The 14,487-nt window shown below is 41.5% G+C and overlaps 2 protein-coding genes across 6 annotated transcripts in view; one reads left to right on the top strand and one right to left on the bottom strand.

The window, feature by feature from the left end:
* Positions 1 to 6,434, top strand: part of B3GAT1 (beta-1,3-glucuronyltransferase 1) — a 28,433-nt gene extending 21,999 nt beyond the window's left edge. For all 4 annotated transcript variants that reach the window (XM_075603382.1, XM_075603384.1, XM_075603383.1 and 1 more), the window contains 4 exons: positions 1,271 to 1,779; positions 2,579 to 2,875; positions 3,410 to 3,513; positions 5,237 to 6,434. In XM_075603382.1, the coding sequence (XP_075459497.1) occupies positions 1,271 to 1,779; positions 2,579 to 2,875; positions 3,410 to 3,496 (893 nt within the window). In that variant the 3' untranslated portion in view covers positions 3,497 to 3,513; positions 5,237 to 6,434. The remainder of the gene's footprint in view (positions 1 to 1,270; positions 1,780 to 2,578; positions 2,876 to 3,409; positions 3,514 to 5,236) is intronic.
* A 1,239-nt stretch (positions 6,435 to 7,673) lies between these two features.
* Positions 7,674 to 14,487, bottom strand: part of LOC142496666 (beta-galactosidase-1-like protein 2) — a 64,142-nt gene continuing 57,328 nt past the window's right edge. For both annotated transcript variants that reach the window (XM_075603378.1, XM_075603377.1), the window contains exons 13-19: positions 12,469 to 12,615; positions 11,705 to 11,776; positions 10,509 to 10,587; positions 10,192 to 10,279; positions 9,455 to 9,566; positions 8,473 to 8,589; positions 7,674 to 8,357 (exon numbers count right to left, since the gene is read on the bottom strand). In XM_075603378.1, coding sequence (XP_075459493.1) covers positions 8,271 to 8,357; positions 8,473 to 8,589; positions 9,455 to 9,566; positions 10,192 to 10,279; positions 10,509 to 10,587; positions 11,705 to 11,776; positions 12,469 to 12,615 — 702 coding nt within the window. In that variant the 3' untranslated portion in view covers positions 7,674 to 8,270. The remainder of the gene's footprint in view (positions 8,358 to 8,472; positions 8,590 to 9,454; positions 9,567 to 10,191; positions 10,280 to 10,508; positions 10,588 to 11,704; positions 11,777 to 12,468; positions 12,616 to 14,487) is intronic.

Genomic DNA, 14,487 nt, shown 5'->3' with positions numbered 1-14,487 from the left:
TCATGCACAGAACTATTCAAATGGATCTTACGGGTGCACAGAGCATCTCTTCCTATGGTCGGCAGCATTTAAAATGTTCCTTGCAGCCACAATTCCTGGGGTAATTCAGCTTACATTGTTGATGCTAAACACTCGCATTTTCAGTTAATTTAAGTCACAATGGTTAGAGGGATTTCTCATTTCTTATGTGATAACAGGGATTTCTCCCTAACACAGTATATGCCATGAATGATACAAATTTATTACAGGAGGTTGAATGCATGAATGCTTTTACTGCACCTACAGTCAGCAGTAAATGGTGTGTTAGAACTTAGAACACACATCGATTGAAAAAGTCCAGTGCAAACTCCTTACTGAGATATGGCCCTGATAAAACTTGTGAGTCTATAGCATATTTCAAAGTAGTCCATTGCAGATCCATCTGGCAACCAACACGGTTAAAGGTTTGGCAGATTGGTAAGTGCGATCATAGATATATGTCAGCAGAATTGGAAAATGTTCACCCACCTGTACCGGCCCACTGTGGGAGATAACACGCCCACAACAGGGGCTGGGGCAGAAAAGGCAGTGGCTGCTGCAATACATCCTTGAAAGTAGATCTGTCAATTACTGCATCCGGCTATGCAAGGGATTATGGGGCGCAACTTCAAGAAGCAGAGCGGTGATTCACCCCTCTGCTTCCAAAGATGTTCTGCAGCAGCTACAGTCTTTTAGCTCTGCATATCCCTCCCCTCCCCATCCCCCAATTTTGCAACCTGTCCCGGACAAGTGACAAGTAGATTTTTACAGCCCTGTGTATCAAGATCAAGGTGCAATTAGTTGCAAACCCTAGTAAAAAAAATATAATTGACATAAATTTGCATCAGCAGCCTATGTATGAAGCTTGTTAATCTTGCTTCTTACATTTGCTGCTGATCACTCAGGAGCAGACTCGGACCAAGACGATTTATTTGACCCAAAGTACTCCAGTTACAGGCACAATTTTTTTTATATATCTCATCGTAATATTTCACTATCTTTTCCCCTAACACATCCTACAACCTCTCCCAAAATTGTTTCCCTGTGCAAGTACAGCGATTTGGAGCAAAGCACCTGGATACAGTGACATAATGTGACGCAGAGTCAAAATGATGCAATTTGCCCGTTTTTGGAGTAATGCTCCAGTTTGCGACACTTGATACAGATCTCCCTGTACATGAGTATGGCAGTCTCACTCCTCACACTCCGCATCCTCAGGCAATAACTGGTGACTGTGCTTTATTCATTACAGAGGAAGGGAGTGAAGGACGGAGGGATATAAACCCAGGCTCTGACTCCAGGGAATACTGCTCCTCTGACCGGGATATCGTGGAGGTTGTGCGGACAGAGTATGTGTACACACGTCCCCCTCCCTGGATGGGGAACCTTCCCACCATCCATGTCATTACTCCCACATACAGCCGGCCAGTGCAGAAAGCCGAGCTGACTCGTCTCTCCAACACGTTGCTTCATGTCCCCAATCTTCACTGGATTCTGGTGGAGGATTCTCAGCGTCGCACGACTCTGGTCACTAGGATGCTTCAGGAGTCTGGCCTCAATTACACCCACCTCAATGTAGAGACACCACGAAATTACAAGCTGAGGGCAGATACACGGGATCCCCGGATACCCCGTGGGACCATGCAGAGGAATCTGGCCCTGCGATGGCTCAGAGAAACTTTTAATAGGAATAGCAGCATGCCTGGAGTGGTGTATTTTGCAGATGATGATAACACTTACAGTCTTGATCTGTTTGAGGAGGTGAGTTTGGAGAAGGGTTTCAAATCTATGCTCCTCTCATCCCTAGAAGATGACAACAGGTCTTAAACCACTCAAAGGCTCTTGTTTCAGTATAACTTACCATGAATACATTGTGGCCCCTGTAAGCGACCAGCCCGTATATACGTTTGCAGTGTAACTCTGAAACAGTCTAGCTGGTCCTTGCTCACGAAATGTCCCGCTGGGATTTGATTTAATTAATTCACTGGAAGGAGCAGCCTTTAATTTCAAAGCAATTCGTTCCAGGCCTCTGTCAGTGAATAGAGCTGATACTGAACCTGCCCTGACCAATGTTTTTTTATTGTTGGCTATTTAGTCAAGAGTAGGGTGGGTGACTACTTTGAGACCATGTTATTGTCTCAAGTTTGCCTCCAAAGCACTGACCTCTGACACTCCAGCTGTCACCCCAAATAAGAAACCCTACAAATGCCACTGCAGATTACATAAGGTGCCTCTTTTATAAGCAAAACCATTGTTGTTATGCTGCTGGTGTATTCAAACTGAAAGTGTATCTTGTAATTCAGTCGTAGCATTGTTCATTGGAACACTCGTGTGGCCTACTGCCAGATAATATCATGAGCACCAGAACTCTGATTCAATCAGCAATTTAACTATGATGATGTCAGGACAACATCTCATTATAATGATTTGATTAGAAATAATATGATTATAGTTGCAATGCCTACAGTACCTTGGTGTTTACCCTTTTAATTGAACATTTATTAAAAGCTTACCAAACAATACCACTCAATAATACACATATTCTTGTGTGTGTCCCCAGATGCGGAACACCAGGAAAGTGTCCGTGTGGCCGGTGGCATTTGTCGGAGGCCTGCGCTATGAGTCCCCCAAAGTCAATGCTGCTGGGAAAGTTTACGGATGGAAAACTGTATTTGACCCACACAGACCATTTGCCATAGACATGGCAGGCTTTGCCATTAATCTGCGGTTGATTCTTCAGAGGCCTCAGGCATACTTCAAATTGCGAGGGGTGAAAGGAGGTTACCAAGAAAGCAGCCTGCTGAGGGAGCTGGTAACCCTCAGTGACCTGGAACCCAAAGCTGCCAATTGCACTAAGGTACGTGCTGGAGAGAGGAATATTTGAACTCAACCCTTATAGGTTTACAGGACATGTCTTCTACTCATCCATGCTTGAAAAGCTGTGAACAATTTTTACTAAGTGGTGCAATGCCATAATCACCTTCCAATACAAATATTAGTAAATATGGGCCTAAATAGGGCCCGAAATAATTAGTTCTGCAATTCCTGGCCATCTTACAACTGCCAACCCAATGCAATGGAAGTGGAGGGTTTCATCTTAATCAGAGCACTTCTGTTGAATAAGCTTGATAAAGTGCCACGGCATGAAACTCGTAGGTGAGGGGGGGGGGGAGGGGGGCACCTTAGTTTCTTTGTCTTCATGACTAATAAATAATTACAATTTTTTATGGGAAACACATTTTTTGATTGTTCCATTCGCCAGTGCTCCGTTTCTCTCTCTCAACTTTCACTTCTGTTGTATCCTGGTCTGGGAACGTCTTGTATCGCGCACTATGAAGTGGCATTTGGGATTTAGGTCCTGCAGCTAATTAGTGCACTGTGGTCTTTTCAGATCCTGGTTTGGCACACTCGGACAGAGAAACCAGTGCTTGTGAATGAAGGGAAGAAAGGCTTCACAGATTCCAATGTGGAGATCTGAGACAAGACAAGCAAAAGGTGAGACAGTCAGGGAACAACATCTTAAACCAATAGAGCTTGTACCTCAGGCATGTCAATACGTTTAAACTTCTCTGATGCAGAGTGAAGATAGGGGCTCTGGATCTATACAGTAGACAGAGTTGCAGTCTTATTCTCTGCATGTTCCTTATGCAGCTGAGTTATCTTTGAGTGGCGCTGCCGTATAAAGGAGGTTTTTAAATTAAAATAATTTCTCTACCTAAAATACACTCAATTAACTTTGTGCCAACCTACAAAATGAAAAAATTGCTAAAATGCAATTTTTTCTGGTTATAACAGTTCCGCTCTTTTTAACTGTATGTTTAAATCGTGACAAAAGGATTGACATATTTGATAACCTAGATACAGATCTAACCGACGTTATTGCAACCTGTGGCATACTCCCACAGGTGAATTGGCATGGTATCCGTTCTCTCTCCTTGCATACGGCTGATTCAAAACAATGGCTGTTTCTCACGCTGGTGCGTTGTGTACGTAACGCTGCAGCGTACCACCGATTGCAAGAATATTGGCTATATCTGTATTTCAAGGAAAGAGTGTGATCATCAGAAAACTTCAGAAGTGTACCATCATTAAAATAGGGGTTTGGTCAAGTTGAAAGAATGTATTGCAACTCATCGTTAACAATGTAACTACCCACTGCCTATGAAAGGGTACACACATGCTACTTTCTCATGTAAGTTGTGATGTGCAATTTTATCAAGGTTTTCTTTGCCAATGTGTTAACTACTTTGTATAATGACAACAGGTTTGTGAACAATGTTAAGGAATTTGCACAAATGGCAAAAGCTTGCTGAAAAACTTCACAGAATTTAAACGCTAATTACTTTGCGAAACATGTCAAGCTTCAAGAAAATCACTTCACAAAGTGCCACATTTCCCAAAGTTGCCTAAAACACTGTAAATGTGTGCAGCTTTATGGGTGAACTTTAACCACCGCTATTTTAGTGGTGCTTGGTGAATTTAGTTATTTTCATTTTATTGGCAAAGTTATTCATTTGTGTTATTGTGCACCATTTTGTAGACCTTTACTTTCCACCTATTGATTTTTATCAAAATTTGAGTGATTTTTTCCTACAATGTATTCTTTCTAGTTTTTATATGATTTCTGTTATATTCTTACATTTTGACTTTCCTCCTAATTTTCTCATTGTTTATCAGTTCCTTCTCTACCGCTAAAAATACATGCCCAGTTCCCTAGCTCTAATCTTGATGTACATTCCCTTTACACCTACAGTACTCATAATCCATCATCCTCTCTTTTTTGCCTTTGTGTTGCTGCTATCACTATTCCTTTCCCCCATATTTATCTTGATTTAGTCCGTGGAAAGCCTCTTGCATGCCCCCTATCTGAGAACCTAGTAAATAGTTTCATAATGCAGATACTGCAACACCATTCTCTCCCCCTTCTCTACTACAACATAGTGACAGAGGCAACATTTTTTTATATTAGTGTTCATTCGTCAATATGCAAACAAAATAAAATCTATGTTGACATAGGGAAAACATTTATTAATATTTTGTTTCATACATTTGAACCATATACAGTAAAACTGTGGCAAATCAATGCAAGCTCTAGGAATAACTATTGTATGCAAGATCTCAGGTGGTAAATCATGTCATAGAACTGACACATGGGATAAAATGTGCAGTTTGTTTGTGATCCCAATATGATGTACAGTTTGCTTTCATTTCTCCACAGGGGCTGCTCCCAGGCATCGCACTTTCTGTTCTTCGGGCCTCTCCTCAGACAGGTGTACAGAGAGAGTGCTTCTGGGGACATCTTCTCCAGAACGGAGGTCCACCGTCCCAAGCCCCGCAGCTTGCACAGGACTCCACGTGTATGTTATTTTATCAAAGAAGCACAGCACATGTGATGGAGGGAAAGTTAGGGATAGCAGGGCATGAAGAACCCGGATTCCTCTTCCAAAGGATCACAGCCCAACCCCTGTTGAGCTCCAGAGTGATGTTGGTTTGTGACGGATATGAACGGATATGAAAGTGCTAAGATAAGCAGCGAGGCCCAGGGTGCTGATGACCCATCGTCTCCCCACCCCCTGCAATAAGGTGTGGTGAGAGTGTTCTCACACCCATTATTTCTTCACTTCCAGAGCAGTGAATAGTCTCCTGCAGAAGGTGGGTACACATGTCCCTCTGCAGGGAGTGAATAGTACAGCAGTGCTCCGCAGGTCACTCTATGGGTCATTGGGTGGAATTCATCAGTGTAGAGTAACTGCTACAAATCAATTCCCACTAAAAATAGAGGTTACACGTGCAAGTGACTTGGAGCTACTGATTCTAATAGCCACAAATTTGTATTTTTAGAGGATAAGTCTATAACAATCTGACCTGCTGAAGATTTTATTTAAGAGCTTGAAAATCAGACTGGGGTGTTTTCATTAAACTGTGATAGTGGAGAATGGAGCACTACTGTAGGTAAACTCTGAAGTGCGATAGTGCTGCAAAGGGGCACTACTCCCATCCATCATATAAACGATGCATTTTGGCGTTTCGTTACACTAATGAATTCCCCCAATGTATTTATAATACATAAAAAGCAAGCAATTGGGAGGTATGTTTTGATAGATACACAGAATAAAGCAGCCTTTCTAGTGTTCATTCGAACCCAAGTGACGTAGTGATGGAATACTGCAACACCCAGAAGGCAGTGATTCGACTGTAACGTCCAAAGCAGAAGCAGCGTGTGGGATCATGGCTAACGCAGCTTATGATCACTGCAGACCATTGTATCACTAACTTGCAGATCTTTGCACAGTGCAGTAAATGGCAACATTCTGCTGTCCCTGTAAGTTGGTTATTTTACTCCTCAACAAACATGCCCAGATAAATGCACTTAGTGAAAAGGATATAATGCAGGGAAGAGGGAGAATGATTGTGAAGGAGGTGGTGAAAAAAAGAGACTTTAATAAATAGTCCTCTTTACCCCAAATTACCTTCCATGTTGCCACCTCTCCTGCAGACACCAGAAGCTGCTGTTTTTAAATAATAATATTGTTTTCTGGAACGAAATTTTTTGTTTGTTTTGTTTTTGCATATTTAAAAAGGTAAAAAAAAAAAAAAATGAATGTTTGTGGGGAAAAAAGTGTCTTTAAAACTACTGTCTGTTTCTTGTGTGTGAGTTTTGGATTGGGTTGTAATATATAACAGTATTAAGAGCATTATGTTCCAATTATCTCAATTGTCTACTTTGTAAGACCTACAGTAGACCTGAGTACTGTATAAGATGTGAGCAGGAACGAGGGTATTCTATCAGTGCAGAAGAAACATTTCAGTAGGTCTCTAGGAGTATGATGGGCCAGAAGTGTGGAGTACCCTTAGAGCACAATTCTAATCTTGTTGATGGTGGAAGTCCGCCAGCACCTGAGTACTACTGGACTTCCGGTTATGTGATCGCTTTGCTGCCGATCGTATTGCCGCGCCCTTCCTCCCCCAACGTCAGAAACGAAAGTGGAGTGTCCAAGTTTCTAACCATTAGCCCCTAGAATACGAGCATTTAAATAATGATATACCTGGTACGGCACATGGACCTCTGCTGTTCCAAGTCCTGTTTTGTGCCAGGTATGTCAATAGGGCAGTGAAAAGGTTAATGCCCTGAAATAATTTCCATAAAACCAACACCTCGGCGTCCTGCACATTCTCTGTACACATTTCATTTTGCTGCTCAGAGTTATGCACTGACTGTATAATAACGTTTAAAGAAGAAAACCTCCCAAACAACAAAAATGAAGTCATAGTGTAAACTGTTGGTTTATATTGTGCTCATATATTTGAGTTTTCACCTGTTTATTATTTAACTGGCATCGGCTGTTACTATGGCAACACCTGTTTTAATGTGTGTGAATGGAAGCAGCCATTTTAATTTTCCCTGATAGGCAACAAAACAAAAAAAAGAGAGGAAAACAGCACTCAAAAGGATAAGACCCCCGGTCTGAAATGCTCTGGCAATGGATAGGACGTGACTCTGTATCAGGTGGAAACAACTGGTATTTATTTAGTGGAGCCAGCAACAGCTGCAACGTCCCAGGCCGTCTTGGGCCTTTCATCGGGTAGGTGAGGCTCCGCGTCCTTTGAATGCTGCTTTCCTCTTCTTTTGTTTGTATTTAGAAACATTTTCACAGTGTTGCCATACTGTTGAAGGCACGCACCTCTGTACTTTTTGCTACATATTTTGAGGTTTTTTTTTTTTAGTCCATTATGGTACCTTTCTGTTTTTGCTCCATTTTACAGCATCTACGGAATTGTAAAAGTCATTGCGAAATACAGGAGCAACAGGAGTTCACCGTGGTAAAAAAAACAAAAAAGGAAACATTTATTTTTTTATGGCGAGTAGAGGCGATTAAATTGGGTAGAGATTAGGCCCTTGTGTGAAAAATGTACACATATTTATATTACATTTAAAGTTGACCGGTCAAGTTTTATCAATAAAAATGTACAAAATAACATAAAAAGATGATTTTTTTTCTATATACAAGAATTGCCCTTGCTGACCCCTGAGTAGAGAGCTCCTATAATTAAACCTGAAGTGGCAGATCTACTGCTCTACATTCAACAGAAAGAAGTAGCACCGGTGTCGAGCCGTGATAACCTGGGACCTTCTGCCTCCCACGTATTGTTGACTTGTGCCTGATGACAGGGACAGCGTGATTTAGGCAGATCCAGACGTCCCCGCTTTCTCATTGTATGTCATTGCGGGAGATGTCCATGTTTAACGGCAACTAATCCACATAGTGCGTTCTCCCGAGAATTGGAGTATCCACAGAGTATAGTGTCTGTCCAACCTCATATTCCTCAAATATTGTAATCTGTGAAGGGAGGCAAAGACGCTGTGATGGAAGCAGGAACGCTAGGAAATTATACCACCTGATGAATGCAAATGTGGAGATGGACAAAGTAAGTTAGGAGCACGAGATGACTCACCTCATTGCTGCCATAATATAGCCAGGTTCCTGGCACATAAAGGGTATCTTGAGGTCCAATATTCCAGTATCGACCCAAGTTCTTCCCATTCACAAACACGATCCCCTTCTTCCAGCCCTGAGAAAGAGAAGGTGTAGCATGATATTGTAAACATAATAGCTAAACTAAGGTCTGGAGCTTAAACCAGTGGCAGCAGAAAACAGATCGCTGACCTCTCTGCTCCACATTGCACTTGCAGGTAGCAACAAACTAAAACTACATTTAATACAGAACAACCTTAGAACATCTTACATAAAATGTATATATACTGGTGGTGTAATTTAATCTTCTTTTGTCTCAGTTAACCACAGGTACAGTACAGCACTTAAAGCTTTGCTCTGACACATGACTTATTTGAGGTTAGATTAGATGAGTGTAGAACTGTTGGCTAATAACCTTATATTACATATATGCAGCACACGCACAGGTCATTACATCGTCATTTGACTTTTAAGTACTATTAAATTGAATAATTATTTGTAGAATCAATTTTTCCTTTTTGAAGAAAGCTTTTAAATGAATAAAATATTTATTGGCAATATTTGAGTCTATAAGCAGTACATAAATTTTCTCGAGCACAAACTTTAATAGATCTTGGTATAATTTTGCCCCAGTAACTCCTCCCCTAACTCATCCTATAATCACTCACACTAAGTTGACACAAAGCTCATTGAAACACCAGTGTCAAAGCGCAACAGAAAATGTATACTGTACTGTGAAGTTAAAAATCAAAACAGTATTCATCTTTGTTGTGACACTTCTTTACTGAACTAATCCACCAGACATAATGAATATATAGTTAGGGTGGACTATTGCCTTAAAGCAGATAAGATGAAATATGTGCACATTTTGCAGTTTGAGCCCCAGTGCTGCGAAATTCTGTCTTTCCCTCAAACTGATTCAAAACAATCTGATATCACATGTAGATGTCCGGACGCCTTACCGTCATCCTAAGAAAGGTGTCCAGTGGGGCAAAACCAACGTGCAGACTCCCTTGATAGAAGACGGGCCCCAGCTTCTCTTCCGACAACTCCATCCATTGGACAGTGTTGAGACTTCAAAGGCAAAAATGCACTTGGAGCAAACACATGCTAGTGCAGGCGTAATGTGCTGGGGCATTGTGCATACAAACAAGGCACATGAGATGGGGTGTGAGTACAGACACAGGGTGCTAATGAGTAAGTAATGAGAGTATAAGCGGATGGATGGAAAGGAAAACAATGAAGACATATAGGTCTTCCATCAGTTAAATGTTGAAGCAGCAAAAAACCCTGCATGTGAAGCTAAATCAATACAATGATGCAGCCTTGTGTCCAGCTCTTTTTGCTTTCTCAAAATCGCATGTGTTTATACTAAATGGAAGTATTAATACTGATGTAAATGATAATAGAGCAACAAATTGGTAGTAACCATGGATTTTGAGGATACATATAGTATTCTTTACTGGACCTGGGAGAACACAGGGAGACAGCCAGCTAATTTGCGAAGTGCAAAGTGATGGGACAATGTCAAGAGCTGAGAGACATTAGCTGGCATAAACCCATACTAACTCCACAGAGGAGAAACGCTGCTCTTTGAAATAAACTGGGCCACTCCAGAAAGCTGTCTCTTAATGGCACTATAAATCATGTTTTTCCCGACATCCTTGGAAGACAGGAACACAGTGTAAATATCGCTCACCTCTGTGTGAAAGTAGAATTCATTTCAAAACTGTATATCTTAAAGTTCCTCAAAGGGACATCTCTCAAGAACACATCCCCAACGAGACCTGGGAGAGAGTGGCAGATGCAGAGAGCCAAGGGAGAAAGAGATAGAGAAAGCAAAGAGGAGAAAGAGAAAATAAGATAAGGAAAAAGCAATGGAGTAGACCAGGAGTATGGGGGATAGGAGGGTGAAAGTGGATAGACAGAACGAGTTAAAGATCTCACATATTGTTCCCACACAACTAATTACATGCAATCTCATATTTAGATAAATACACCTCTGTACATATATACCTTTGCGTTGCTCATCTAATCTGGTTCCATAGTTCACTCGTCCGCAGTTCTCTACTAATATTCTAAGTTTTCTGTAACCCTGTGAATTAAAGGTAAAGTCCAACTTGACAAGATCACTTTGCTTTACAGTAAAGTAAGAGCAATGTTGACCTTTGTTTCCTGAGATCTGCTCAACAGATTTTCAAATGTAAGCCCAAAAGCCTATGTTTCTTTAAAGAAAGAAAATTACAGCAGATAGGATTCATACAGCTTTTGTTAGGGGCTAATTAGACACATATTTAAAGGAACAAAGAATATGGCAGTGAATTCCAAGTAGCTGCACAGAGAAGCTGTGGAATTCAATTATTTTGCAGATACAGTGGCGGCCGCCTTTAGCCTTGTGTGGCCGTTTCAACGAGATTTCTAAAACCGCGGGCAGATGCGGCATGTTCCGGCCGTTTTAGGTGCCACGGGCGGTTTCATTGTTCAGCGCTATTAGCGCTGTCTAGCCATGAGTGCGGCTGAACGCGGCAAAGTGCGTGACATACGGAAAACATCCCCGAAAAAATTCGGGGATGTAGGAGGATAAAAGGGGCCGCAACAGTACACATGGTTGCCCCCAAAACATGTTTTTTTCAGAAACAGAAAACTTAAGGGGAGTTTCTCAGAGTAGAATGTTCATGGAGACACACAATCACTGCAAGCTCTAACCCCAACACCCCCAACCAATATGCAGGTCCGAACACTACCTGTGAACATTCTCATTTACCTCTGCAGTGGGGGGAGACATGTCTCAATAGACCAGTCTTCCACAGGTGCATGAAAAAACCTGCTACTTATAAAATGGGATGGGGTGAGCTTAAATCCAGGGAGCAGGGGTCACTAACCACCAAACAACTGTTACCAGTTGACAATTTACACACATACACAATCCCTGCAAGCTCTTACACTAATACCCACATCATATATATTTGTGACAAAAGGAGTGCTCCTGGGTGTAACCAAATGTATTCTGCAAAAGACAAAACTACATCCAATCTGACAAAATGACTGCAGAGGAGGGAGAATACTTGTACAGTATTTTGTAGAGTACTCAGGGAGAAAAACAGAAAACTAAACGTGAAAAACAGTGGGTTTTTTTTAACTTCCAAAGAGTCAAAAGCGCAGAGTAACATACAAGTTCTATGCTGAGGTCGCAGTAGAGCATGCTTACTTACCGGTACCTCAGGAATGTACAGTTCCTGATTTTTGTAATCCACTGAGCCGAGAGACTGACTGCTAACAAATACCTATAAGAGAAAACGACCTGTGGGTGAGTTTTGTACTTTATACTATTAATCTAGTGCTTTCTGTAGTGGAGGGCTTTGCAACTGACGAAATAATATTGCTGAAATTAAGATACTGTTGATATATTATTGAAATGGACTGGGGGGGGGGGGGGGTCTCTGGAGAAGGATTGAAAGTGATGTTCAGTTTCCATTTTGTGAATTCTGTTGTTTTCAGTATCCATTTTGTGAGTAAGAATGTGTGTCTGGTGGATGGGAGGTTTTCGCTTCTACGTATATTTACGACTGTGACTAAAGTAACGCCCACATTCTTGTGATAGTGTGTACCAGGTATCTGTTCATGGCTGTTTGAGGCCAGTTATACCAGGTTTAATGAGCTGTAAGATGATTGGTTTAAGAATTAAGGAGTGGTTAGTATAATCTGCCTAGTAACACATTTTGAACAAAGGAAATGAAATCTATAAAGAGGCTGCCTGGACACTCCCTGGCAGAGAGAGTCTGATAAACTTTTGAATGAGTATGATCATACTGTGCAATAAACTACTTATTATCAAATGAACCTCATTTGTCAATTTGGAACATTGACACAACCAATGCACTTTTGTGTCTATGAAGAACAGTTCCACAAACAGTGACGAAGGTGATCAGGAAGCATTACCATTATGCTCTTGATTCTTCCACACATCAGCACTAACCTGAGCTCTGTCATGCACATTGCCCCTGGATTCGAATTTGCCTCCTCCATATATAACCGTCTCGTATAAAGTGTAACCATACGACTGGCCATTTCCATCATTCACTGGAAGATTTTCCATGTTCACTGGTTCTTCTGATTGAAATGGCTGGGGATGAAGCAGGAGGCCATGTAACTCAAATTAAATCCCATACTCATACAACAAATAACACCATGTCTACATGTTACCATTTGTCTATACACATTGGTAGAATCCCCCTATTTGTTTAATGTCATTCTACTGTACATGCAATACTCGTAAAACAGGCCCTCGTACAGGACTTTCCTTCCCTGACACCTGTAACCTTCATCATGCATTCACATCCTTTCTTATTCCCTTGTTTCTCTTTCTAATGTATTCAAAATAATGCAGCCAAGAGCCAATAACATATGCAGCATTTTCAATCCCCATGTTTCTTGCTGGCTATTACAGTACATTTCCCATACTATACAAGATTGTTCTCTGCTATTGAGTGCTGAACTTATATGTCCCTTCTTATTTGGTAGCTCTAATAATTTATGTTACTGCTGTCCTCTTACACTTTTGCCCATCACTGTCTACCTACCCCTCCATATATCTTTACTGCCTTCAGTACTAAAACCCTATTTACGTACTTCTTGCAACATCTCTAATACCAACTGTGTCTGTCTGTATGGACAACTAACCTTTTCAATAAGCTACCTTATTTATATGTGTTACATACTGATATCCCTAATGCACCTTTTTAGACTTCTAATGTTTCTGCATGTCTTCCGAATATAAGTGTGTGTGTGTGTGTGTGTGCCGAACACGCACATTTTATGTGCTTAAGAAACTTCTTTGTGTTTTGTTACAGAAATTGTATTTGTGATGGTGATGTTTTTAATCAAAAATCAAAACACAATTTCAGTGAGAAAACGCAAAGAAGTCTGACTTAGAGCGCGCGTGCGCGGCACACACACCTTGTTTTACCTATTTGTGCTTCTATATGTATAGTAATTGTGAATTCCTCATGTGTGTGTGTGTGTGTCTCTTTGTTTCTGTGTGTCTGCGTGTGAGCGCGTCTCTGTGTGTGTGTCTGTGTGTGCGTGTGCCGGCGGCTACTGCGTCGGCGTCTCTATTTGTGTGTCTGTGTACGTGTGTTTGAGTGTGTGTGTGCGTGCCTCTCTCTGCGTCTCTGTGTGTGTGTGTCTCTGTTTGTGCACGTGTCTGTGTGTGTGTCTCGGTGTGTGTGTGTGTGTGTCTGTGTGCATCTCTGTTTGTGCATCTCTGTGTGTGTGTGCATCTCTGTGTGTCTCTGTGTGTATGTGTGTATATGTCTCTGTGTGTGGGTCTCTGTGTGTCTTTGTGTGCGTGTCTCTGTGTACCGGCAGCTACTGCGCAGGCGTCTCTGTGTGTGCCTGTGTGTCTGTGAGCATCTCTGTGTGTGTGTGTGTGCAAGTGTCTGTGTGTTTCTGTTTGTGTGTATGTCTCTGTGTCTGTGTGTGTGTCCCTGTGTATCGGCAGCTGCTGCGCGGGCATCTCTGTGTGTGTGTCTGTGTGTCTCTGTGTGCGTGCGTCTGTGTGTGTGTGCGCCCGAATGGCGTGTGTGTCTCTTTGTGTGTATGTCTGTGTGTGTGTACTTCTCTGTGTGTGTGTCTGTGTGCGTGTCTCTGTGCGTGTCTCTGTGCGTGTGTGTCTCAAAAAGATCATCTTCTGAGTGTATCTTCTTTTAAATGACTAATTTTGCAGATAATGCTACACTAGACAGTATATGGTTTCTCTTGTGCTACTTTTCTTGTTAGCACTTTGTACACAGATGCTTCTTTGGGAGCATCTAAAGTCAAGCTGCAAAGGTGGCCATACAGAATGAAAGGACTATTAAAAGGAAATTATAGATAATGGACTACCGTGCTACAAACTGAGCAACCATTTTTCATCTTTATGAAAATATATACTTTATGTGATTTATATCATTAAATATTCAATAGGTACAGTATACACCATTTAGAAAACTTAACA

Source organism: Ascaphus truei, chromosome 6 (genome assembly GCF_040206685.1).
Source record: "Ascaphus truei isolate aAscTru1 chromosome 6, aAscTru1.hap1, whole genome shotgun sequence".
Lineage (NCBI taxonomy): Eukaryota > Metazoa > Chordata > Amphibia > Anura > Ascaphidae > Ascaphus > Ascaphus truei.
This window is presented reverse-complemented; position numbering and strand designations above follow the sequence as displayed.